At 41.7% G+C, this 27,951-nt stretch overlaps 1 protein-coding gene across 1 annotated transcript; it reads right to left on the reverse strand.

Annotated features, from left to right (window-relative positions):
* Positions 1–215: 215 nt before the first annotated feature.
* Positions 216–18,909, reverse strand: LOC117529139 (calcium-dependent protein kinase 2-like). The gene is made up of 19 exons (XM_034191838.1): positions 18,813–18,909; positions 16,587–16,623; positions 16,153–16,281; positions 14,853–14,990; positions 13,247–13,375; positions 12,154–12,300; positions 12,013–12,061; positions 11,718–11,838; positions 10,621–10,722; positions 8,918–9,019; positions 8,442–8,543; positions 7,890–7,991; positions 7,538–7,639; positions 3,339–3,415; positions 3,192–3,239; positions 2,874–3,095; positions 2,394–2,571; positions 2,114–2,284; positions 216–307 (listed from the first exon to the last, which is right to left on the reverse strand). Exons 1-19 carry the CDS (start codon positions 18,907–18,909, stop codon positions 216–218), a joined length of 2,145 nt encoding a protein of 714 aa, XP_034047729.1.
* Between the last annotated feature and the right edge of the window lie 9,042 nt (positions 18,910–27,951).

The following is a 27,951-nucleotide window of genomic DNA, read 5'->3' on the forward strand; positions in this document are numbered from 1 at the left end:
TATTCATCAAGTAAAAGTTTATCTTCTGAGCTCTCCAACAGTGGACAACTCTTCAATAGGTATCAAGTATATGATGAGCCTGATCTCTGAGAGAGCAGCTCACACCTCCTACCCCACAAAAACACAGACTTCTTGTACTGACAGTTTGGTCTTTGTCTGTAGGATTGGCTCTCCATGGTCACCATATAGCAGTGATGAAGATGCACCGCGGTGCGTCACTGGAGCCAGGGGTGAATCATCAGCTGCTTAAAGTCAGGTCGCTCCTCCGGACATCTGCGCAGACATTTGTCCAAGAAATTCTGGCAGTCTGAGGAAAAATAACAAGAGCAAAGATAAATGTTGGAACCTGATACATTTATCAAAAGCATAAATAAAGAGAAAACAAGTTGTGCTGCAGACAGGGATGGAATGGATCAAAAATCCACAGTCTGGATTAGATCACAGTTTTCAGTTACTGAAAACTGGGGTGGCAAATATCACTTTGCTTTTATTTAATATATGTGTGTGTGTGTGTGTGTGTGTGTGTGTGTGTGTGTGTGTGTGTGTGTGTGTGTGTGTGTGTGTGTGTGTGTGTGTGTGTGTGTGTGTGTGTGTGTGTGTGTGTGTGTAAAGAACTGAGAAAACAAGTAACTTTTGACCATTCAGGACCGTTCCTGAATGAGACCAATGGAGCATCATATTTTTAAATAAATTCCTTGTCCTATTTAATAGCAATATAAAGCAGTATTAGGTATAAAAAATTATTTTTGCCAAAATCATAAAAACTAATAAAAAGAAAAATAGACAAAGCAGTTTGATGTGTATAAGATCAAATTCATTTTCAAAAACATGACCATGTCTACATTTTCTAATGATAGGGTCGTAGTCATAATAATAATCACAATTCATGTACTTTCTATATCTGCTTATTCCAATAAAGGGGCACAGATGGTGCAGGCTGCACCATCTGTGGTGAGGTGAGATACACCTTTGTCAGGACGCCAGTGTTGGGAAAGTGTAGGAACACGGACCCACAACAGGGGGCGCAAATGAACGGACAATGGAGTAAGTCAAAATAACAACGCTTTACTGTTGTGAATGTGCACAACGAATACAACCAATTACAGAAATGGACAACAGTCAATACACAAAAGTGTCGTGTGGGCAGGCTCGAAGATAGGAGACGCCTCTCGAAGGTAAGACCGGAACCACACGGCTTCCTCCGCCACAGGACCCCGGGAATACTGGAGCCGCCAAGTCCCGAACTCCCAGGTGGCCACTGCCTCCGCGTGTCGGACCTGGTACTGCTGGCGAGGGAAAAAGAACAGTTAGATGGGGGCGCGTTTGCACCCAGAACTCCGAACGGCAGGAAAGGTACCTCCACCTCTCGTTGGAACAGTAATCCAATAAACTAGCTCAGTCAAGAATATGTACTCTGTATGCTTCGATAAGTTACCTCTCCGGTAGAAACGATATCTCGGCGATGAGGTGGAGATGCCGTCCTGCTGATATACCCCAGTGATAATTGCCGTCAGCTGTCTCAGGTGATGGGTGACAGCTGTTACCGAGGCTGCTCCTGTGGGGCGGCGGCGCCCTCTGGTGCCTGGAGCCCGCACTCCAGGCAGGGCGCCCTCTGGTGGTGGTGGGCCAGCAGTACCTCCTCTTCAGCGGCCCACACAACAGCCAGTCTATCACAGGGCAGTAATAATAACTTTGTTTGTGCAGCACTTAAATGCAACCTCCTGAGCAGGTTCACCACTTGGTAAGAGTCGGGAAAACTCCTTTTTGCTGGAACTCTGTGGACTCTCACCTCCACCTGTGATTGGCTCAGTGGGCTCAAGATAACATGGGGAAGAGACAGCACATACACCTCCCTCAATTCCTGATATTTGGGAGGAATTGTTTCTGTGCTTGACAGTAAATCTTTATTCCATTAATTATGGTCTGTTATATGACTAGTTCCAGACTTACTTTGGAACATGAAATTGGTAGTCAATCAAACTAACAACCTATAGACACAAGTAAAGACCAGCTTTACAAATATGGTATTTAAAAGAAAGATACTGACATACAACCATCAAGGAACTGCACTGGAGTGAGAAAAATAGGACCAACAATATTTTGTATGTCTTACTTTGAGATGCTTTCAGTTCCATGTTCAGTTTTTGCAGAAGGAACTTTTCGGTGGTGAATGGTTCAGATCCCAGGAGGCTGTACAGCACCACACCCAGCTGCCACACGGTGCAAGGAACAGCCCTGTATCGCTGCTTGAGGAAACATTCTGGAGGGCCAGTCAGGAGCGTACCTAAAATATAGAGCACAGAGACGGATTACACGGACAGAAAGAAGGCCAAGACACATTTAAATACAAAACGTACAAATCCAGAGTTTGGGAGCATGAGCAAGTGGTGTACCTTTGAAAGCTCTGTAATAGTCCGTCTTTGCCAATGTGCCACATCCAAAGTCGATAATCCTCACTCGCGGGAAACCCTTTGTCATCTCAATCAGGGTATTTTCTTCCTTGATGTCCCGATGAAAGATACCCTTTGCATGAAGGTCTGCAGCTCCACGGACCAACTGGCGCATGATGCACTGAAAGACATCAACAGGAGACTGATGACATCAGCAAGACAATGACATCACAACAGCCAGGGTGTGTGTGTGTGTGTGTGTGTGTGTGTGTGTGTGTGTGTGTGTGTGTGTGTGTGTGTGTGTGTGTGTGTGTGTGTGTGTGTATATTTTCTCTTCTTTACTCTGTGTTTCATGTTACTTCAGAATTTTTTGACTGGATGTGTTTTCACCCATAGGTGGCGCTATTTTCAAATGTTTCTGTGTTGAAAACCTTTCAGCACTTTTGCAGTGACTTTGGACTGAAATGACATTAAGCTGCTTACTTTGGCCTCGTTCTCCATCAGAAGGCCTTTCTTCTTGGAAACATAGTCAGCGAGGTCACAGCAGGGAGATGGTCTCTCCATAATCAAGATCAGCTCATCGTCTTTGACGTACCAGTCCAGCAGGGAGATGGCAGCAGCGCTCCCAGCAGGACGATGTCCACTTCCAGCCATGATCATGAGGGCTGCCTCCAGGGGAATACGTACTTTTTTGCCGTCCTTTTTCTAAAAACACGAAATAGAGTCAGAATAAAATTTGTGGGCATTTATTTTACAAATAGCAACCGTTTGGAAACAGGATATTCAGATCAAGAAACTTACCGTTTTCAGCCACTGTACATATGACAAAGGGATGTGTTTGGTGGCGACCTAGAAAATAGTAACGCAAGTCCTTTGGTTAGCACATTTTGTGACTCATGACCCGACTGACAAATAAAAAAAGGTGGTATGTGTTGATTCCAGACTGACCTTCCTGTCTTTTGAGTAGCCGGCGTAGACGCAGCCGTATCCTCCTTTACCGAGCAGCTTCACCTCGCTGTACTCCACTGTTTCAATTAGAAACATATTAGTTAGATGACAGTTGTGATATAAACTGATGGAAAATAAATGTACAAATTCTCATTTTCATTTCCATCAGTGCTGGCTGATGGAAAAAACAAATCTAAGAATGACTTTGTATCATTCAGTAACAGGAATTTTGATTCATTTTGAGAATGGAGCACATTTCTAAAAATGATTCTGACGCTACAATAATAGTAATGAATGTGATTAAAGCAAACACGTGAACTAAAATGTAGAAATGTAGAACAAGAAATAAATGTTGGATGCTTTTGGGACCAAACTGAGCAAGAAACTCTCAAATGTTTTGATACTTTCTGAACTGATGGACATTTTCAGGAATGTTCATAAGATGTAGCTGATCTGATGACATTTTAGAATTCTGTAGAACCAAAACGAGCTTCAGAGCTGTATATGTTATGTCAGATGATTTATGAACGCTGGATACTGGACCAAAACTCACATTTAGCAAATTGCAGAACATTCATGATAAGTTCAAAGGGCTGTCCTTTCAAAACTTTTGCAGTTACAAATATACAGTATTATTTGGGATTTCTTCATACATTTGGTCCAGGAGCACCTGTGATTTATTTATTTTTTTCGCAGATATCAATCTGTTTCTCCACTTTGTTGCTGACCCATCTGACTGCTCATTCTGTGTCATGACCCATTCTTTAAACCACAACACCTGCAGGATCTTTCTTACAACACGGCTCCTAGAACCCCCCATATATATATATATATATATATATATATATATTTTACATCCTCACAGCTAACTGTTGCTGTCACTCAGATTCTCTTGATGTAATTAAAGTTTGACCAATCAGCTGACCTGGTTTTCTGATCTCGATGGGTGTGTCTTTTTCAGTGGGATCTTCTGGTTTCAGTGGGATCTTCTGGAATCACTCAATTCTGAGGAATAAATTATGGAATCACCCTGTAAATTTTCATCCCCAAAACTAACACCTGCATCAAATCACATCTGCTTGTTAGTCTGCATCTAAAAAGGAGTGATCACACCTTGGAGAGCTGTTGCACCAAGTGGACTGACATGAATCATGGCTCCAACACGAGAGATGTCAGTTGAAACAAAGGAGAGGATTATCAAACTCTTAAAAGAGGGTAAATCATCACGCAATGTTGCAAAAGATGTTGGTTGTTCACAGTCAGCTGTGTCTAAACTCTGGACCAAATACAAACAACATGGGAAGGTTGTTAAAGGCAAACATACTGGTAGACCAAGGAAGACATCAAAGCATCAAGACAGAAAACTTAAAGCAATATGTCTCAAAAATCGAAAATGCACAACAAAACAAATGAGGAACGAATGGGAGGAAACTGGAGTCAACGTCTGTGACCGAACTGTAAGAAACCGCCTAAAGGAAATGGGATTTACATACAGAAAAGCTAAACGAAAGTCATCATTAACACCTAAACAGAAAAAAACAAGGTTACAATGGGCTAAAGAAAAGCAATCGTGGACTGTGGATGACTGGATGAAAGTCATATTCATTGATGAATCTCAAATCTGCATTGGGCAAGGTGATGATGCTGGAACTTTTGTTTGTTGCTGTTCCAATGAGATTTATAAAGATGACTGCCTGAAGACAACATGTAAATTTCCACAGTCATTGATGATATGGGGCTGCATGTCATGTAAAGGCACTGGGGAGTTGGCTGACATTACATCATCAATAAATGCACAAGTTTACATTGATATTTTGGACACTTTTCTGATGTATAAGGATGATGAAATCATTTGTCAAGAAGATAATGCATCTTGCCATAGAGCAAAAACTGTGAAAACATTCCTTGCAAAAAGACACATAGGGTCAGTTTCATGATATAGGGTTAATGTCAACGAGCAGATGTGATTTGATGCAGGTGTTAGTTTTGGGGATGGAAATTTACAGGGTGATTCTATAATTTCTTCCTCAGAATTGAGTGAGTCCATATTTTTTTCCCTCTGCTTGGTCTAAAAAAGTAACTGTTACTGACTGCCACAATTTTTTTTTCCTGATTTCTTATAGTGTTTCTTAAAGCCAGAAAGTTGCCATTTGAAATGACTTTAGTTTTGTGTCATGTCTGTGATCTGCTTTTTTTCTACAAAATTAAACAACAGAATGAACATCCTCCGAGGCCGGTGATTCCATAATTTTTGCCAGGGGTAGTATAAAGACAAACAGAGGTTCAGATCCCAGATACACATTTGTAGAAGTCTTCAGATCCTTCAGTTGAGGAAAAGTGGAAATAACAGCCTACAAATACTCATTTAACACTAAAGCTCCTACATCAGAAGTTTTATACTCGAGAAGAAACACAAACTATGAAGTTAATTGTAACTGCATTATTAGGTGTTGGCTTGTGACCCCTGGCAAAAATTATGGAATCACCGGCCTCGGAGGATGTTCATTCAGTTGTTTAATTTTGTAGAAAAAAAGCAGATCACAGACATGACACAAAACTAAAGTCATTTCAAATGGCAACTTTCTGGCTTTAAGAAACACTATAAGAAATCAGGAAAAAAAATTGTGGCAGTCAGTAACAGTTACTTTTTTAGACCAAGCAGAGGAAAAAAATATGGAATCACTCAATTCTGAGGAAAAAATTATGGAATCATGAAAAACAAAAGAATGCTTCAACACATCACTAGTATTTTGTTGCACCACCTCTGGCTTTTATAACAGCTTGCAGTCTCTGAGGCATGGACTTAATGAGTGACAAACAGTACTCTTCATCAATCTGTCTCCAACTTTCTCTGATTGCTGTTGCCAGATCAGCTTTGCAGGTTGGAGCCTTGTCTTGGACCATTTTCTTCAACTTCCACCAAAGATTTTCAATTGGATTAAGATCCGGACTATTTGCAGGCCATGACATTGACCCTATGTGTCTTTTTGCAAGGAATGTTTTCACAGTTTTTGCTCTATGGCAAGATGCATTATCATCTTGAAAAATGATTTCATCATCCCCAAACATCCTTTCAATTGATGGGATAAGAAAAGTGTCCAAAATATCAACGTAAACTTGTGCATTTATTGATGATGTAATGACAGCCATCTCCCCAGTGCCTTTACCTGACATGCAGCCCCATATCATCAATGACTGTGGAAATTTACATGTTCTCTTCAGGCAGTCATCTTTATAAATCTCACTGGAACGGCACCAAACAAAAGTTCCAGCATCATCACCTTGCCCAATGCAGATTCGAGATTCATCACTGAATATGACTTTCATCCAGTCATCCACAGTCCATGATTGCTTTTCCTTAGCCCATTGTAACCTTGTTTTTTTCTGTTTAGGTGTTAATGATGGCTTTCGTTTAGCTTTTCTGTATGTAAATCCCATTTCCTTTAGGCGGTTTCTTACAGTTCGGTCACAGACGTTGACTCCAGTTTCCTCCCATTCATTCCTCATTTGTTTTGTTGTGCATTTTCGAGAGACATATTGCTTTAAGTTTTTTCTGTCTTGACGCTTTGATGTCTTCCTTGGTCTACCAGTATGTTTGCCTTTAACAACCTTCCCATGTTGTTTGTATTTGGTCCAGAGTTTAGACACAGCTGACTGTGAACAACCAACATCTTTTGCAACATTGCGTGATGATTTACCCTCTTTTAAGAGTTTGATAATCCTCTCCTTTGTTTCAATTGACATCTCTCGTGTTGGAGCCATGATTCATGTCAGTCCACTTGGTGCAACAGCTCTCCAAGGTGTGATCACTCCTTTTTAGATGCAGACTAATGAGCAGATCTGATTTGATGCAGGTGTTAGTTTTGGGGATGGAACTTTACAGGGTGATTCCATAATTTATTCCTCAGAATTGAGTGAGTCCATATTTTTTTTGCCTCTGCTTGGTCTAAAAAAGTAACCATTACTGACTGCCACAATTTTTTTTTCCTGATTTCTTATAGTGTTTCTTAAAGCCAGAAAGTTGCCATTTGAAATGACTTTAGTTTTGTGTCATGTCTGTGATCTGCTTTTTTTCTACAAAATTAAACAACTGAATGAACATCCTCCGAGGCCGGTGATTCCATAATTATTGCCAGGGGTTGTACATAATGGTGATGGTGATTTGGTCCTTGATGGTCAAGTTTGATCAATCAGCTGACCTGGTTTTCTGATCTCGATGGGTGTTTCTTTTTCAGTGTAAACGTCTGGTTTCTCCCGTCTGTCCTGCCTATAGATAGTGAAGTGCTCAACCACCTTCTTGTCTGTATGTGGAAAAAAAAAAAAACAAGAAGTTTTTATGAAGACAAACAGATCCTTCAATTGAGGAAAAGTGGAAATAACAGCCTGCAAATACTCATTTAAGACTAAAGCTCCTACATCAGACATTTTATCCTAAAGAAGATACACAAACTATGAAGTTAATTGTAACTGCATTATTTAGTGTTGGCTTGTGTATACATAATGGTGATGGTGATTTGGTCCTCGTTTGTCAAGTTTGATCAATCAGCTGACCTGGTTTACTGATCTCAATGGGCGTGTCTTTTTCAGTGTAAACTTCTGGTTTCTCCTGTCTGTCCTGCCTGGAGATAGTGATGGGTTCTACTCCAATCATTTCTGTATGAGGAAATAAAAAAAAAAAAACTTTTTTGAAGACAAAACACAGGTTCAGATCCCATATACACAAGTCTAGAACTCTTCAGATCCTTCATTTAAGGGAAAGAGGAAATAACAGTCCAAAAATACGCTTTTAACAGTAAAAGTTGTTCTGAAACAACCAAGTGTAGACATCTAATTTAGACAATCAAATGTGGACAGAGCAGGTCAGGAGTTCTCCAGGGCCAGTGTTTGGACATCACCACTTTATTGTGATTGTGTTGGGATGGACCTGCTGATGTCCAGGTGAAACTTCACAGAGAACTCTGAGACTGTTTGTGCATAATGTTGGTGGTGATGAAGGGGTCAGTGAGTTCCTTCTTAAGTGCCAATAACTTTGTCATTATACTGTATTGTTATTTGAGTCATCAATGGACAGTGTTGTGATTCAAGTTTAACCAATCAGCTGACCTGGTTTTCTGATCTTGGTGGGCGTGTCTTTTTCAGGGGAATCTTGCTTTTTCTCCCTTATGTCCTGCCTGCAGATGGTGATGGGTTCAACTCCAATCATCTCTGTACGTGGAAAGAACAAAAAACTTTTTTGAAGACAAAACACAGGCCCAGGTCCCACAAACACGGGTCTAGAAGTCTTCAGATCCTTCAATGAAGGAAAACTGGAAATAACTGTCTACAAATGCTTCGTTAATAGTAAAAGTTATTGTTCTGAAACAACCAAGAGCTGTAGACGTCTGATTTAGTCAAACAAATCTGGACAAATCAGGACATGAGCTCCCCAGGACCCACATTTGGACATCACCACTTTATTGTGATGATGTCTGCATGGTAACTGAGGATGGACCATGTAGACATCATCACATCACAATGTCCAAACGCTGGTCCAGGGGAGCTCATTGTCATTGTTATTCACATTTGACCAATCAGCTGACCTGGTTTTCTGATCTTTGTGGGCATGTCTTTTTCAGGGGAATCTTGCTGTTTCTCCCTTATGTCCTGCCTGACGATGGTGATGAGTTTAGCTGTGATGTTCTCTGTATGTGGAAAGAACAAAAAACTTTTGAAAACAAAACACAGGACCAGATCCCACAAACACAGGTCTAGAAGTCTTCAGATCCTTCATTGAAGGATACGTGGAAATAACAGTCTACAAATACTTTTTTAAGAGTAAAAGTCCTGCATATGAAGTTTAACCATAGAGAAAATACACAAACTGTAAAGTTAATGGTAAGTGCATTATTTAGGGGGCCTTCACACATACTGCGACGTTTGGTCAAAGTGCACACAAAGCAGGAATTGTATGCAAAACATGTAGAATCATAACTGCCTCTAACGCCTCGTACACCTGTTGCTACAACTATTTGCACACACCAGCGGCTGAAAGACAGAGTGTGCCCTGTGCAAACCCATCGCGCCCTGTCGCGGCAGGTGTCAGCCAAATTCCAGGTGACACGCACAAATCTGACACATCTAACACCGCTTGCATGGCACTTAGAAAATGTGTGGCGAGTCGCACTCTTGGCACGACAACAGACTGCAGACGATCACTGTCATACTCACAGTGAAATCTGTCTAAGTTCCCCACGAGTGTGACTTTGCAAACACACACACTGACACGTGGGTCTGTGCGCTCCACTGACAGGAGGTGTGGCTTCCAGGAGAAGCAGTTGTGGGGATCTGTCGTTCTGGACATCCCAGCTGGACAACACCTACTGTGTTTAGACAGACATGGACTAACAACTGTCCGCTTTCAGGCACATGTGTCTGATTGCTGTACTTACATGGACATAAATAAAAACATATATCGCCGTGGCAACAAGCTACAGCAAGCAAGCATGTGCACAGAGCGGACATTGACAGCATGCAGGGTTGAAACGGACCGTCAGATCAGAACACACAGCGGGCGATCTGACCGTCATGTCACCCATGTGAGCACTGTTCCACATGCTGCGGTGTCTGTGCTGCAGCGCGCCGTCCACAAGACGCGTGTCGGACAGAACACGCACGCAAGGTGACTGGACGCACCAGACCAGTAGATGTGGACATGATCAGAGCACATTGCTTCTCATTCATGTCATTTCATGACTGTTTGTCTGTGACCATGGGTCATCACCAAAGGAACAGATGGATCATATTTGTATTGCTCGCTTGATAAATGCAGTGTTTTTATATGGTGCGTGACTTTTTTTTTTTTTGAATACTTCCATGTCCTTCCTGATATGAGGCAGATTCCCACAGGTTTCAAAGGACCTGTAGCTCAGGTGGTAAAGTTTCTGACTGGCAATCAGAGCTTTTGGAAGACGCAGGTTCGAGTCCCGTGGGATTTTTTTCTTTTTTTTTCTTGATTCCACACAAGCGGCACGATGTGGTGCATCTCGCACTGTTCCTACTCGAATGACACTGTCAAAGCATGAATTCTCCCACCGGAATCGCACATGCCTGCCCGTTGGTGCAATGTTTTGTGGTGCGCTAATTCAAACTGTTTCTCGCTGTTTTGCCGTATGTGACGAAACTTCGCACTATGTGTGAAGGGGCCCTTAGTGTTTGCTTTTGTGTGAAACAAGTGTCTTATTTCTGAACTCAGTCAGTCAGTGAGAATTCCTTGTTGTAATTCAAGTTTGACCAATCAGCTGACCTGGTTTTCTGATCTCGGTGGGCGTGTGTTCTTCAGGGGAATCTTCCTGTGTCTCACTTTTGTCATGACTGGAGTTGGTGCTGGTTTCAGGTTCAGTCTCCTCTGTAGGTGGAAAAAAAATAACTTTTTATGAAGACAAAACACACACACACATATATATATATATATATATATATATATATATATATATATATATATATATATATATATATATATACAAGGTCTGATAGAAAACTATCCGACCTTTTGATTTTTTTAAAAAACTATATGGATTTGAATCATGTGTGATTGCATCAGCCAAGCTTGAACCTTCGTGCGCATGCGTGAGTTTTTTCACGCCTGTCGGTTGCGTCATTTGCCTGTGGGCACGCTTTGAGTGAGCACTGGTCCTCCCCCCTCGTCGGATTTTCATTGTCAGGAAAATGGTGAGCGATTGGAGCAGCGCTGAATCAATTTTTTCCAGAAACTGTGAGAGACAGCCAGGTGGACACCATTCGGAAGATTCAGACGGCTTTCGGTGAGGATAATCTGGGCGTCACACAGATTAAGGATCATTACAACCGGATTAAAGACGGCCCACAGCGGCGCAGGGCGTGCCGCGCTCCGAGCGGCCATCGACAGGCTGAAATGACCAGATCATTTCCAAAGTGAAGGCTGTGTTGATCCGGGACCTCGTCTGACTACCAGAGAAATTGTGAAAGAGGTGGACATCAGCACTTTTGCGGCACATTCCACTGTTACAGGAGATTTTGTAATGAAAGACGTGTGGAGGAATTCACGCGTCGGGACAGAGCCGCTCATGGTGCACAACAAAAAGCACGTCTGTGTTGGAAGTCTCACAGGACAAGTTGACCAGTGATCACTCAAAGCCTGCCCACAGGCAAATGACGCAACCGACAGGCGTGAAAAAACTCACGCATGCGCACGAAGGTACAAGCTTGGCTGATGCAATCACACATGATTCAAATCCATAAAGTTATTGCAAAAAATAAAAAGGTCCGATAGTTTTCTAACAGACCTCGTATATATTCTGTATCCAGTCCACAGTTTGACAGACACAGATGGTCCGTCATGTCTCACTCCACAGCACTACTTACCCACTGCTGAGAGGGGAACTACGAAAGTGTTCCTTCTTATTATTTGTTTGGGTTCCTCCTGAATGTCAATCTTTTTCAGCTCTCCCTCGTCTGCAATCTTCACATCTCGCTCATCTTCACTCTACATGGAGAGAACAAAAAAAGGATGAAATGACCACTGATTAATGTTTATGTCCTTAATCATATTTCTGGAAGTTTACACTGTACATAAAATATGTATTTAATACACCTAGAAATGGGCGGGGCACCTTTATCATGTTTCAGTAAATTGATCAAACTGTGAAAGTGAACTCACCACGTCTTGTGCATGAGGCGTTGTTCTAAAAGCAGGCGAGGCGGCTTCACTGCAGGGAGAAAAACATAATGCCAAGATTAATAAATCAACCATGTAAGAAATCAAATCATATATATTTTATTCTATTTTTTTGCCTCATACCTTTCGTTGCTTTTCTTCTTGCAGGTTGCTGGTTCTTCTGGGCGGTATGGGGTGGGTTTAAATCCTCCCCTGCCCACAGCAACATAATGTTTGTGGCTCTTGAGGTCCTTTGGATCTTCAATGGGACGACCATCCACAGTGTAAAGTCTGAGAATTCAAAGAAGCCCCTTCAGTTTCACTCACTACAGCACAGTCAGTTCCAATCCCTACTGCAGTTTGCAAGGACTGAAAACTATTGATTCAGATTCAGTTTCATGAACAAGCAATGGAACGTTTGTATGAGTTTCCCATTTGTGACATCCAGAGTCGAACCTCTCTGGGGCCCTTTGAAACATTCTGCCGAGGAGCCATGCTGCCTGACTTATGCAACATGGAAACCGTTTGCCCTGATACACAATCACCAGATACCTCAGCGTTCCACTACAACCCACCCTCCTTAGAAGTGTTTTGCTTCATCTGTTGTCCTCAGAATGAATTGACCTCCATAGAACACAAAGTACAAATGTGGTTGAATATTGGTGTTTTTATAATACCGTTGTTTAGCCAAAACAAAACTGTGTCTGAACCAATGCAAACAACAGATTTTTAGCTCAGATTGGCTCGTTGCTGTACAGTGAAACTGTGACTTTCACAATAAAAGTCCTGGGTGTGAAGCTGGGTCTGCTTTTGTGTTGAAACACTTTTAATGTGAAGCGCCTTTTGCAAGATGAGTTATGAGATGTTATTTGACTGTACTAACAGTAACGTGTGGTGAGAACTCTATCTGGCAGCTGTTCTTACAACTCACTTTGGTGGAGTTCTTTTATCAATCTTTACTCTTGACTCAAAAGGTTATGCTTCATGTTATTAAGGTTGCCACCATTAAGCTACTGGTATTCATGATGACATAAGTGGGAGGCGGGACCTTTCTTCAATTGGGGGGGGGGGGGGGGGGGGGTCTAATGCGTAGTGAGCGTAACAGGAAGTGCAGCTCTGGAGGTGATATCTAATTTAAAACAATTGTACCCCAAAGTATAAACAGTTGTCCAAACACTATTGAGCCCAGCAGCCTCAAACTGGACATGATTTTCAAGGTCCTGATGTTCTACAGTACCTGCTCACTCCAGCACGAAGATGCAGTTTGCTCGCCACCATGGTGATTACGTCATCCAGCCGTTTCATTACATATTTGGGGATCTTGATGTGCACCGGAGGAACCAGGACATCTCCATGAGGATGCACACTGATGAACAATGAACCAAAGAAATATAAGCTCACCGACAGACAAATTCTATTCATGACAAACACAGTTGTTGTCCAAAGTATACACACACACTCATCATGCTAATCTTGGGCTTTAAATAACATCTTTGAATTGTTTTTTTTTTTAACTTGTGTGGAATGATTGGACAGCATGCATCATTACTTGCTCTAAAAGCAAGACTTGGGTGCACAAGTTCCAGTTTAATTTGGATCTTCTCTAATCGACATGGGCTCAAATACATTCACTTAAATCTTCTATCAGTGGTGCTGAAGGATCTACAGTGTCTGTTATTAACATGACATAAACAAGACCTATTAACTCCTCGTTAGTGGTTATTGTAACGGCTGTACTCTCTTGTTCCTCACAGGATGTGAACTCACAATCTCCAACACGGACAATGGATGCTCTGGCCAGTTGGCCAAAAACCCGGGCTCTGGCCTGAGTGATAGTCTTCAGCATCACCTCAAAACAACACCTAGACGGTTGAATACTGGCCACAATTGGGTGTTTCAACAGGACAATGACCCAAACGCTTATCAAAACTGGTTGTGGGTTTATAAAGTAGGCTCACATTAAGCTTCTGGAACGGCCATCTCAAAGCCCTGACTTCAACCCTGTTGAACATTCATGAACAACACTGAAAAGCCAGGTCCATGCCAGGAAACCAACCAATTTAGTCAAAGAAGCAGCGAGAATTATGCCAAAAATGTCAAGGTGCACCTTGCTAAAGGACACTTAACCAAATATTATGGGGGTGTATGTGTATATTTGAGCATGTGTGTATCAGTTTGACCTTGTGTAGACTAGAGAAGGTCCAAAATGAATTCCAACTTGTGCACCCAAATCTTGTTTTTTTAGAGCTATTAATGATGCATGTTGTACAATCATTCCACCCTGACAAAAGAAAAGTTCAGACACATCCTTATAAGCTCAAAAGTACCACGACATTCATGCCCAAGATGGATGTAAACCTCCGACGACAACTGAAATTATCCAAATGAGGGTCTGTACTTACATTATTGAGCAAAATTCTGGTTTCCTTTTCTTTTTCTTGGAGACAGTTGTCTTATCATTTTTGAGAACAGGCTCAATCTGTAAATTAAAAAGTGATAAGCAATATAATCAAATCGGAAATACAGGTCTGATGTGATGTCAAGAATGTGGACACGGCGACACAAAAAACTGATATCCAAAATCCATTTTCCCCCCATGATACCAACAAGGTGTTACAGTGGTCAACGAGAAGAAATTTATAGGAGAAAATGTCAAACAGGCTGAAACAAGTGGATCAAACTCCACAGAAGAACATGAACTCACCACTTTCTGTGTTGGACACGTTGTTGGAACAGCAGGTAAATCAACTTTACTGTAGGGAGCAAAAACAACGTTAGAATTAAAAAAATGTTTTAGATAAAATAGAAATAAAATGTATTTAATTCATCATTTTTCCTCATACCATTCCTCCTTGCAGGGTGTTTTCCAGTGCTTGGCGTATGGTTCACGTTTAAACTCCCTGCTGCAAACAGCAACATAACACTCGCCGCTCTTCAGATCCGCTGGATGTACAACGGGAGTTCCAGTGAGTGTGTGAAGTCTGCAAATTCAAAGAAGTCATGAGAGAAAACTTAAGAAGGCTTCAGGTTGGCAAATATACCTTCAGTTCTTCCTGCTGTAGCACAATCAGTTCCACCTGAAGACCCATGTGGAAGAAGTCCTGAAGTCACATCTTTGAAGAAACTGAACTGGCCAGAGAATCATTTATACCAAAAACTTCTCAAAATACATACTTAAGGCCAGTATACTGATACATGATCATTCAATTCACTAAAACGTACGAGTGTACTCGTAGTGTAAGAAATACTGAAGTCCATCTGCTGTTGTTGTTGTTGTTTTTTTTTTAACATGGATCTCCCAGGTCCATGACTGACCAATAAAATGCTACTGTAACAAGGTGAAGACCAGATTGAAAAGATGCTCCTACGGATTTGACCAGCGGGAAATTCCCCCTGTGACTGACCTGGTAGAACCTTGGTCTCAAATACAAGTGATCTGCTGTTCAAACCCTCCTGTGGCCACAGAGATATGTCATCTGTTTACACGAGTATGTGTCATGTGACAAACTATCAAAATGTTGATATGCTTGACTTTGCTGTTATTTTTGGGTCTGATATGATTTCAGATTTTCTGAGCAGGACTTTCCTTAATGAGGCACCCGTGAGGTCAAAGATGTTGGCATCAAAGTTCGGTTTTCTTTAATTTAGGACATTAATTTCTTATTTAACTGAGGGACATTACTGTGTAATACTGGAGTTAACTGAGTATTTTGCTATAAAATTTGACCATGAAAGGCAACAAGACAGAGTAAAACTGTTTGCCAATCAAAAATGAGCAATAAGGAGCTTTGTGTTACAAAAAGTACCCAAATCTAAGTATTCAGCCACAAGAAGTGCTTAAGTCCAAAATACATTTTCTCATTTTCCTTGCAATAAAGGATGATTTTTCCAGGAAAAGGGGCGTGTCTCCTCCTCTGTATCACCTCTGGGACCGGCAGCAGGTGCCACACGGTGCTAACTCTAAAATAAAGTATCTGCAGCACTTTTTGAAAACTTGAATCTCCAAAGTGTTGTTTTGTGACTGAAGTACTTCTTGCAGTGAGGCCTGCAATTTGCAAGTATTTTAAAACAATTAAACCTGATTTAGTTCCAATAATGAACTAAATCATTCCTGGTCTGTGTGTACTGCTGTTTGTACTCTACCTCTTCACTCCACTATGAAGTTGGAGAGTTTTTGCCACCAGTTTGAGGACAAATTCCATTCCTCTCAGCTCACAGACTGGGATCTTTACCGGCACTGGAGGAACCTGGGACTCGCTTTGTACAAACACACTAAAACCACAAAAAACACATATAAATCATTCAGGAAATATTTATAATCAGGATCTTTATCTATGTGAAAGTCTCCACTTACTTGATTGTGCAAAACATCTTGGTTGTTCTGTGAGCACTCAGAAGCTTAAAAAATAAGGGAAAATAAATTAATATGCAACAGGAGCAGAAAAAGAATTGTGCACAGTATGTGGGACTTTAGTATGCGAGAATACCAACACAATGTTCGGCCTTTCATCGACAACATGTGTGCTGACATTGTTTAAAATATTCAGTTTGGTTGATATAATACAAAGTTTTCTCACCTCTTTTTTCTGTGGCTTTGCTTTCTTCTTACAGTAGCTATAAAAAGAAAAACATATGATTAAGGCAACAGGTTCAGAGCGCAAAAAATAAAAAAATGCGTATTATTTAGTTTGTTGTAAAATCATTAGAAGGGGGTCACAGTGTCACATTTTGAACACCATTTCTGAAGACCAGTTTGAAGCAGAAACGAGGTGATAATCAGCTCATCGCTGCTGACGCTCAGAAATGATGCATGCGCAGTGAAGGCAGGGGGTTCTGATCAGATGGGGGGACCAGTCAGACTGGGCAACTTCATCGACTCACGTGGGTGCCGCACTGTGCATGTGATACAGCAATGAGACAGAGAGAGGTTGGTGTTTGTGTCCATCATACTTACTCTAACTTCGTAAAATGTAACCCAGCAGCAACATAGTTCTCTCCATGTAGCAGCTGGTCGAGTCCACAAACTTGGGTTCCTTCAACTGTGAACAGTTTCCGAACTGCACCGAATGCAGGTTTAATCTTCTCAGTCAAAATGTCCAAAAGGCATCCAAATGTGGGCATGTGGCGCTTATTAATGACAACCCTTATCCCCGGCCGAAACGCCTCTCCATTTGTATAGACCGTAATAATCTTTGAAGACATGATGGAGGGTTTATGCACCAGTTAATTAATTCACAGAACAACTTCAGCACAACGGAGTGTCCAGATAACACTACACAGCAGTACTACACGGCACGATAACAGCACAGCACGAAGTCCAAATGTCAGAATTCTGAAAGGTTAAAGAGATCAATACAATAAAAGGGTCAAAACATAAAGGCAGGACTACAGAAGACTACACAAGTCTACAAGTCCAAATGTCAGAATCCTAAACATTAAAGGCATATGTTGCCTAGCAACTGTAAACAAGTGACATTATAAAATTCCAGCAGGAAGAATGGAATAGTGTTAAGCACTAACCCACCATAACTGACCAATAAAAATAACAATTTGAGACCACAGCCATAATAATAATGATGATGATGATACTACTGCTACTACTACTACTACTACTACTACTACTAATAATAATAATAATGATAACAATAGTTCTAATAATATTATATATGTGGTTAGTGTCTTTAAGGTGGAGATGAACTGCAGACTGAGGTCCACTGGCGTCCTCTCTGCAGTGCTGGTTTGTCTTTTGTGTAAAGGTTGCTTAGTCTCACCTATGTAGTGTTCGTTACAGTTTTCCTGACATCTGATAGAATACACTACATTGCTCTCTTTGTAACTGGGATCCTGTCCTTAGGGTGAACTAATTTCTGTCTCAAGGTGTTAACAGGTTTAAAGTAAAGTGGGATTTTGTGCTGTCTGAAGATCCTTTTCAGTTTTTCCCCTACTCTTGCTAAATAAGGGAGAGACACTCCTCTTCTTCTTGTCTCTGTCTCCAAACAACAAACAACAACAGCAACTAATAATACAATAACACGCTTTTGGAGGGCGGTATGCATTTTCAGAGGCCTGACGTCCATGCCCAGTTGCCCAAAATCACCAGTATTTGCCCAAGTTAGACAAGGGTGAATATCTGTCATTTTGGGCAACTGGGCATGGACGGAGGGACTCAGAAAATGCATACTAGACGACAACTGCATGTTATTGTATTATTATCACTTACTGAGATACACAACACGTGGAATCACATTAACAATATTTAATGTTATTTCAAAACGCACAACGCCCAGCAAACGCGTACATAAAAAGTTGGCTCACTTTAACTTTTGTTGTGTTGGTTGGTACCGCGCTGCTCTCCACATTCGCCAGGGCGTCCTCATCAAGCTGGCTGCTTTGGCTGCTGTTCAGTGTTGAACTATCCATGATAAAATCATCCGGAATATCCATATTGGGACCAACACACACTTCTCGCCTTTTCATCTTTTCCTTTGTGGACAGTTCTTGGACTGCGCACTATGACGTCATCAGTTTATGCACAGCAGGCAGGTAATGGGATACACATGATCATAGGAGTGACTGATTTCTGATAGACTGCTTAAACCCGGGCTTTTGGTTCATGTTTGCCGGATTCTTGGTTGGTACATGTCCTGTCTGTGCCATGGTTGATTGTTCTCCATACTATCAAGCCAGTCGATGCCAGATGCTACTGTAGACTTCCACGTCTGTTATCTGTGCCTTGCTTAACCATTTGCGTCGCCAGCCTCCACGCCTCGTCCATGCTCCAGACGGAGATCAGAGGGTTTTACCTGACTGCTGCACCGTGACCTTAAATGCGTCTCCAGCTGAGCGTTCAGACGCCGAAACGGCTTGCAGCTTATACTGAGGTAACTCTGGACTGGCCATCTAATCTCCACATTAGAACAAACTGTCTTCTCCTCGTGTTCCAGAACTACCCGGTACTGCCTCTGTGTGGACCTGGCCCCTGGTACTGGCTACCGGTGCCACACATCTCTATGGAAACTTGTCGGCTCCCGGCGTGGAGCGCTCCTGGTCCAAAATGCCAGTTACGTTCTGACATTCCTCAGACTGTGACTGTACTTTGATAAAGATCTCTTCAAGAACTCTGCTCAAGAACTGCCTGAACTTTGATTGAGAAAAATCAGCTCCAATCAAGCAGGACTTGATTGGAGCTGCACTTGACCCTTGACCTTGGAAACCACAAATGAACTATGACCAGTTGCTGAACAGTTAGAGATATTATTTTATGCATTCTGAGATAATCTGTGTTAAATCCTGTTATGAACAGTGACTCTTTCTGGTGCAGTGTAATGAGTGCATTCCACTTACCCAGTGTGTCTTCTTCCATATTTCCTGGTTGTAAAGGTGAGAGTCCCTCCTGCTCCGAGAATCTTTAGTTGACACGTTCCTTCAAGACTGGCACCCGGATTTCCACCACTAGAAGGCGGACCAACTCTCTCCTCAGCAGACCACTTCATTTTCTGGTTTTATATAATCAATCTCCTTTCATTTGCATGCTGTCCTGGTTATTGTTCCCTGCTTTTACATCCATCACCAAATAGCAGTCCAGTCCTGCGTCTGGACCCCTAAACCTTAACAGCAAGTGGCTGAAAAGGCGCTATAGTACATGTGACCTGCCCATCCTGTTCTAAATCTTAATTCCTCCCCCTGATTTAGGTGGGTCTCCTGGAGAAAAACTGTCTGCTTGATTTGCTTTTAAATAAGACCATATTTTACATCTTTTAGCTGGATTTCCACTTCCATTAATATTCCAAGAAACTAAATTAACATATTTCCCAGTTATTGCAGGCAAAATTACAATATACTCAGAACCTGTTACTTCACATTCTAGACAAATATATCTACCCCCAAAATTTGTGCCACCAGCCAAATAAAACTTTAACATGGAAAAGAACATTTCCAACACATGTAGCAACATAAAACCGCTATTGCGGCTGCTGCTTAAAAGGTAAAACAAAATCAAAACCTTATCAGGTCCGTGAAAAACCGCTCTTCTCTGTCTCTCTCCAGCCTAGATGATAGGAGATCTGCCCCCCCCCCATCTCAAACTCCATATCGTCAACATTAATGCCAAGCCCCTCCGACAACATCTGTGACCCAGCTCACAAGCGAACCATCAGCGCCAATAGCCTCTTTTAATGATTAGAATAGATAAAATAGAACTTTATTGATGCCTTGGAAAGACTCCCTCAGGGAAACTGAGGTTTCAGCAGCATTATATAGCAGCACACAGGGTAAGAAGCACACAGAATATCCAACGTGAAAGTAAAAAAGAAACTTTCAAATATAAATACACAATATAAATACCAGACATAGTGGTTTATTGGCTACTATTGTTCCTCTCATTCCCAGCCTCTGTCTTCCTGTTACTCCTCCTCCCCCTGAGTGAGGAGCTGTACAGTCTGATGGCCTGAGGGACAAAGGAGGTTTTCAGTCTGTTGGTCCTGCACTTGGAAGGAGCAGTCTGTGGCTGAAGAGGCTCCTCTGGTTGCTGATGCCTGTGTGCAGAGGGTGACTAGCATCGCCCATAATGTCCAGCAGTTTGTCCAGTGTTCTCTTCTCTGCCACTGTGACCAGACAGTCCAGCTTCATGCCAACCACGGAGCCAGCCCGTCAGTTTTCTTACGTTATTTCCAGTGTTGTATAGTAATAAAGTAAAAATACTTCACTACTGTACTTAAGTACGTTTTGGGAGACTTTGTACTTTACTTGAGTTTTTTTTAATTCAGCTTACTTTCAGTTTTACTTCACTAGATTTCCGACCTTAATTGCATACTTCTACTCCGATACATTTTCTATTTGCCATGCCGTTACTTGTTACAAACACACACACACACAAAAAAGTCGTGTTTTTACCACTGATTACTAGTGACTGCAACGAAGTCAGGCTGATTTGTCATGAGGCATGTCCGATAGGCTTTTTTGCAGTTGCGCACTTGTTTGTCAGGAAAATCATCATTTCTCTACATTAATTACAGACCTGCAGTGAGTCTGTAATCAACTTTTCTGCAGCGCAGCTTTGCTTTGAACCTTGAACCAATCGAAGCAGTGATTCGCTGGTCAAAGCAGTGCTTCGATCTATGATTCATGGATTTTATTTCGCTTTATCCTAATTTTTTCAGGCTCAGCGTTCGTTGTCATAAGAGTCAAATTGTAATTTTTTTAATTTATTTTTATTCATATATTATAGCAACAACAATAATAGTCTATATAATAGACAATAATAGTCAATAATAGACTAATAATGTTACAATACAATTTTAGAGAAAGGGACAAAAAGAACCTAATGAAACAAAACACAACAGAAAAGATAAAACCATGTAACAATGAAAATAAATATATACGAGGTCTGTTAGAAAAGTATACGTAACACGGACGTGCTTTTTGTTGTGCGCCATTAGCGGCTCCGTCCCGACGCGCGAATTCTTCCGCACGTCTTTCATTACAAAATCTCCTGTAACAGTGGAATGTGCTGCAAAAGTGCTGATGTCCACCTCTTCTGCAATTTCTCTGGTAGTCAGACGACGTCCCGGATCAACACAGCCTTCACTTTGGAAATGATCTAGTCGTTTTAGCCTGTCGATGGCCACTCGAAGCGCGGCGCGCCCTCCGCTGCTGTGGGCCGTCTTGTGGACAGTCTAAGGCACACCTGTGCACTAATCATGGTGTCTAATCAGCATCTTGATATGGCACACCTGTGAGGTGGGATGGATTATCTCAGCAAAGGAGAAGTGCTCACTATCACAGATTTCGACTGGTTTGTGAACAATATTTGAGAGAAATGGTGATATTGTGTATGTGGAAAAAGTTTTAGATCTTTGAGTTCATCTCATACAAAATGGGAGCAAAACCAAAAGTGTTGCGTTTATATTTCTGTTGCGTATACTACCAGTCATTTACAAGCCTATAGATAAACTTTAATCCAGCTGCAATTCGTTTGCGCAAAGTTGCTCGGCACCTATTGCTCGCAGAAACTTCATATTTGGTGGGTACATGCTTTGGAGGAGTACTTCACATGGGTTTGAAGGCCGGTGACCTTGACCTACTTTCCAAGGTCACCAATGGTCACAACTGCCAAATCCTTTGCCGCAACGTAGCTCGGCACCTATTGCTCACAGAAACTTCATATTTGATGGGTACATGCCTTGGAGGAGTACTTCGCATGGGTTTGAAGGATGGTGACCTTGACCTACTTTTAAAAAAATTACCAATAGTTGCATTTGTTCAAAGGCTACCGACTTTTTATGGTCACTGTTGGCCACATCCTCTAAATAAATATAATGTCAATCTCCAATTTCTCCACTGTGTATCCCAGTTTATATCAAACACATGAGGGTTCAACCAAATACCTACCACACACATGTACATATTACTGGACTTTACATGGAAAATGGTACTGTTTGCGGGGCATTTTATGATGAATATCTCTAGTTTGGGGGAGTGTTTGTATTCTGATTTATTCCTCTCTGTCTCTCTCTATTGTCCAATGATATATGGACCAGTCCATCATCTGGAGATGAACTGTCCTCTACCTTTCCTCTGTTTGCACACCTGCATTAGATTTGTAATCACACACCTGTGCCCTGTTTTCACATGGTGCACTCTTTATCAGAAGTAACTCATCCACATGGGGTGTGCAGCCAGTACATTCTGAGTGTCAGTCCCAAGACCGGATAAATGAGGAGGGTTACGTCAGGAAGGGCATCCGGCGTAAAACAAGCCAACCCAACTATGCAGGCTAAGAATCGAATTTCCATATTAGATCAGTCGCGGCCCGGGTTAACGCCTGCCACCGGTGCTATTGCCCAACAGGGTGCCAGTGGAAATTGGGCTACTGCTGGGCGAAGATGACGAAGAAGAGGAGGAGAACGTTTCCACAAACAGTGGGAGAAGAAGAAAACTAGAAGGGTGGAAATGAGAGTGCACTGAAAAAAATGCTACTTTGGATCAACTTTAAAAAATTTATGTAATTTGTTACAGCTAATTTTTTTAGTTTCTCACAATGTATAGTTAGGATTTTGTAAAGTGATTCCAGCAGATTTAAACTGGAAACCACAATTTTCCTAAGACCAGGGGTGGCCAAGTTCGGTCCTCGAGAGCCACATTCCTGACACTCTTAGTTGTCTCCCTGCTCCAACACACCTGAATCTAATGAAAGGCTCATTAAAAGTCTGCTAACGAGTCTTTATATATATATATATATATATATATATATATATATATATATATATATATATATATATATATATATATATATATATATATACACACACACTGCACACTGTAGTGTTTCTTTATATTTTAAGGAATATTTTTTATTTGTTACAATCAGGAACATTTGCTGTGCAGACAGTCTTAATACAGGTGCACTTCAAAAACTTCCATTGATGAGCTGAACACCATGAAGTCCAGTCGGAAGAAAACATCTCTGCTCTTCAAAATAGGAGAAAAGTGTCTTCAACAACAATAACACCAGAGGTCAAAGCTGCAGAAGAGACCTTCATCTGGTCCCAAGAATCCTGGATAGCATCACCTGCTTCTAAATAAAAAGTTCTTTAAACAGCAACTACTTTATTATTTTTTAAAAAGCTGTTTCATTTTATATTTTAACAATAAATTAATGGATCATTAAAAATGTCCACGAAATTGAAGTCAAAAGACATTTGCACAGGTAGAAGCTTATTGTGCACAATTTTAAAACATTCACAATCACTAGTCAATTTCATATTTTAGAAATGACTCTGTCCTGATCACAACATTATAGGAAATCACATATTACAAGTTGAAATGACTCAATTAAAAAAAATTAATCATGAGGTTTATGTTATGTGGGCCGCTGAAGAGGAGGTACTGCTGGCCCACCACCACCAGAGGGCGCCCTGCTTGGAGTGCGGGCTCCAAGCACGAGAGGGCGCCGGACCCTGAGGAAGTGACAGCTGTCATTCATCCCCTGCACCAGCTGTCACTCGTTCATCATCATCATCACCATCTTAAAAGCCGGATCGGGACTCCACCTCCTCGCCGAGAAATCGACTACCGTGAGGTACACTTCTCTGCTGATTAACACGTTGTGTAGGATTCTGAATTTCTGTTGCAGCCGGTATCCTGTGGTGTTCACCCTTATCTGGGAAGTGGCGTGGAGCGTGACGACGACAACCGCGCTACAGATAAGTGGACACACTAGGAGCTGCACGAGTGTGTGATTCGGAGGTGGAGGTTCTCCTCCTACTGTGCACAAACTGTAGACCACTGAGTGTAAGGAGTTACACTCATTCATCTTTTTTCTGCTTTCTGCCAGCAGTACCAGGGTCGACAGCCGAAGACAGAGGTCACCTGGGGACTCGGGACTTGGCGGCTCCGGTGTTCTTCAGACCGTTGGTGGTGGAGGCCGTGTGGGACGCGGTCTCTCTCTCGTCGGGGTCTTCTATCTTCGAGCCTGCCCACACGTCACCTGGTGTTCATTGACTTTGCAATTTCTGTACATTTAGTTGTGTTTTGTCACAACAGTAAATTGTTACCTTTTGGCTTACTCATTGTCCGTTCATTTGCGCCCCCTGTTGTGGGTCCGTGCTACGACACCTTCCCAACAGTTTGTCACAGAAATCCTACTTTACAATCACACTGCAGTCATTCTTAAATTATCTTCTGTTGTATTTATAATAAACATTTGTATTTATTTAAAGTGACTGTTTTTATGTCCTGCGCGGCGTTTGCGCCGCGAAGCAGGGCATATAGCATCCGGGTTGTCCATCTGTCTGTCTCTCCGTCTGTCCGTCCATCTGTCCGGTCGCAATTCGTTTGCTGCAACGTAGCTCGGCACATATTGCTCACAAAAACTTCATATTTGATGGGTACATGCCTTGGAGGAGTACTTCGCATGGGTTCAAAGGCTGGTGACCTTGACCTACTTTTCAAGGTCACCAATGGTCACAACTGTCAAATCTTTCGCCTGAAATTTGTTCGCCACAGTGTACCTCGGCACCTATTGCTTGCAAAAACTTCATATTTGGTGGGTACGTGCCTTGGAGGAGTACTTCGCATGGGTTCGAAGGCTGGTGACCTTGACCTACTTTTAAAAAAATACCAATAGTTGCATTTGTTCGAAGGCTACTGACTTTTTATGGTCACTGTTGGCCACATCCTCTAAATAAAAAAATGTAAATCTCCAATTTTTCCACTGTGTATCCCAGTTCACATCAAACACATGAGGGTTCAACCAAATACAACCCCACACATATACATTTTACTGCACTTTACTGCATAGTACTGCGTGCGGGGCATTTCGTGACGAATGTCTATTTCTGGTTGAAATATGAATAATCTACCAGACTTAAAAAAATGAACAAATTTCCATGTTATTTTATTTGTCTAAAAATAAAGGTCCAAGGTTCCTTATGTTAAATAAGAAATGATCTAATCTGAAATCACAGGTGGTTTTAATTTACAGATGAACAAAGGTTTCTCAAGAACCTTATATCTATTTATTATTTTGCTATTTTAATTACAAGTGTTATATATTTTTTTTTACAGAAATCAGAAATTTTGAGGTAAAAAAAAACATTTGCGAGGATTTTTCTTCAGAAAACTTCTCTATAAATGAGCAGTCGTGACATGTTTCTGTTTTGTATTGATCCGTGGTTTCTGCACTGATCTGTTTTTTGTTCCCGTCAGAAGCGTCGGTGTAGCTCAGCTTTTGACGTGACGGTTCTGAAGCCTCTAAAAAGCAACGCATCTCATTGAAAATAATGCTTTTTAGAGTGATTCATGGTGCCTCTGACGCTTCCAATGCATCCGTTGTGAAAGGCCCTTTAAAATTTGCTTCATTCTACTTCTGGTGTTTTAGCAGTTTCACCCTGCTGGTGGCGTTCCATCACATCTTTGATGAAACATGCAGGTGATTAGCTCCAGTGGTCCAGGAATGCCCAATTTACCTATGCTATTTTAAAAAAGAAATTGACATCTGTGCAATAGTGGATTTACCAGATCCATCCAGTCACTGTGCTGAGACTTGTTGACACTTCAAAGACGTGGGTGCCGTCCTTTCCAAAAGATCATGGGGAGTCAAACACATTGCTCCCATGAGCTTTCTGTTTTAAGATGTCAGTACATGAGCAGATGTATGATGTTGGGAGCAGAGAGATGTTGGCGGTGAAATTAGGGATGTAGGAGTGGAGACACTGTTGAAGAGATCATCATCCACACTGCTCGTGAAAACCTGGAATACAGATTAGCCACGAGGATTACAGTCAGGCAAGGTGGATGTCACTGTCTGCAAGATTCCATGTTACCATCACCTTACAAACCAGGGTTGAAGAATGGCAAGGCACACAGTTTGCCATATTAATATGCTGTTACATCTAAAATCTGTGTCAGTGCTGCTCCCTTCAGGATCAGAGAGGGGTCAGTCAGATAGTGACAGCTGTTCAGCTGGTCTCCTCACCCACTATATAAACCCAGACTTTTCTTAAGCAGTTTGTTTGTTACTGCTTCTGCATCCACACTTCAGACCTGCATGATATTTTTACATCCATTTCTGCAGTTTGTGAGAAACTGACAAGTTTTTGCTAATGTTGCTAGTTACCTGTTTTAGCCTCTTCCCTCAGCAGATGGTTTATTAACTTAGTATTTCTACCTAATAAAGTTGCTATGAGTCAGAGTAGGTGTAAATAATGAATTCTTTCATTAATTTTCTAAGACTAAGCAGCTTATCCCACACTTCCCTATCCTACTACTACACCATGTCTTCTAACTCTTCTGTTCCCAAACCGTCTGTAAAATGTAATCCCTCCAGCATATCAGAGGACTTCCCAGTCATCTCATCACAGTTGGACATGCCTGGAAGACCTGCTTATGGAGACTAACAGAGAGCAACCAGATGCCTGAACCACCTCAGCAGGCTCATTTCAATGCAAAGAAGCAGCGGCTCTACTCTGAGTCTCTTACTTATATTCAAGCTTCTCACTCCTTGAGAGTAAGCCCAGATACCCTACAGAGGACTCTCATTTCCCAAAGTTCATGACCTTAAATGATGACAAGAGAATAAACTAACTGACAAATCGAGAGTCTCACCTTCTGGGTCAGCTTCTTCAACACCACAACAGTTCCTGGGTACAGCATCAGCATCAATCAATCAATCAATAAATTTTTTTTATATAGCGCCAAATCACAACAAACAGTTGCCCCAAGGCGCTTTATATTGTAAGGCAAGGCCATACAATAATTATGTAAAACCCCAACGATCAAAACGACCCCCTGTGAGCAAGCACTTGGCTACAGTGGGAAGGAAAAACTCCCTTTTAACAGGAAGAAACCTCCAGCAGAACCAGGTTCAGGGAGGGGCAGTCTTCTGCTGGGACTGGTTGGGGCTGAGGGAGAGAACCAGGAAAAAGACATGCTGTGGAGGGGAGCAGAGATCGATCACTAATGATTAAATGCAGAGTGGTGCATACAGAGCAAAAAGAGAAAGAAACAGTGCATCATGGGAACCCCCCAGCAGTCTACGTCTATAGCAGCATAACTAAGGGATGGTTCAGGGTCACCTGATCCAGCCCTAACTATAAGCTTTAGCAAAAAGGAAAGTTTTAAGCCTAATCTTAAAAGTAGAGAGGGTGTCTGTCTCCCTGATCTGAATTGGGAGCTGGTTCCACAGGAGAGGAACCTGAAAGCTGAAGGCTCTGCCTCCCATTCTACTCTTACAAACCCTAGGAACTACAAGTATGCCTGCAGTCTGAGAGCGAAGCGCTCTATTGGGGTGATATGGTACTACGAGGTCCCTAAGATAAGATGGGACCTGATTATTCAAAACCTTATAAGTAAGAAGAAGAATTTTAAATTCTATTCTACAATTAACAGGAAGCCAATGAAGAGAGGCCAATATGGGTGAGATATGCTCTCTCCTTCTAGTCC

Source organism: Thalassophryne amazonica, chromosome 17 (genome assembly GCF_902500255.1).
Source record: "Thalassophryne amazonica chromosome 17, fThaAma1.1, whole genome shotgun sequence".
NCBI lineage: Eukaryota > Metazoa > Chordata > Actinopteri > Batrachoidiformes > Batrachoididae > Thalassophryne > Thalassophryne amazonica.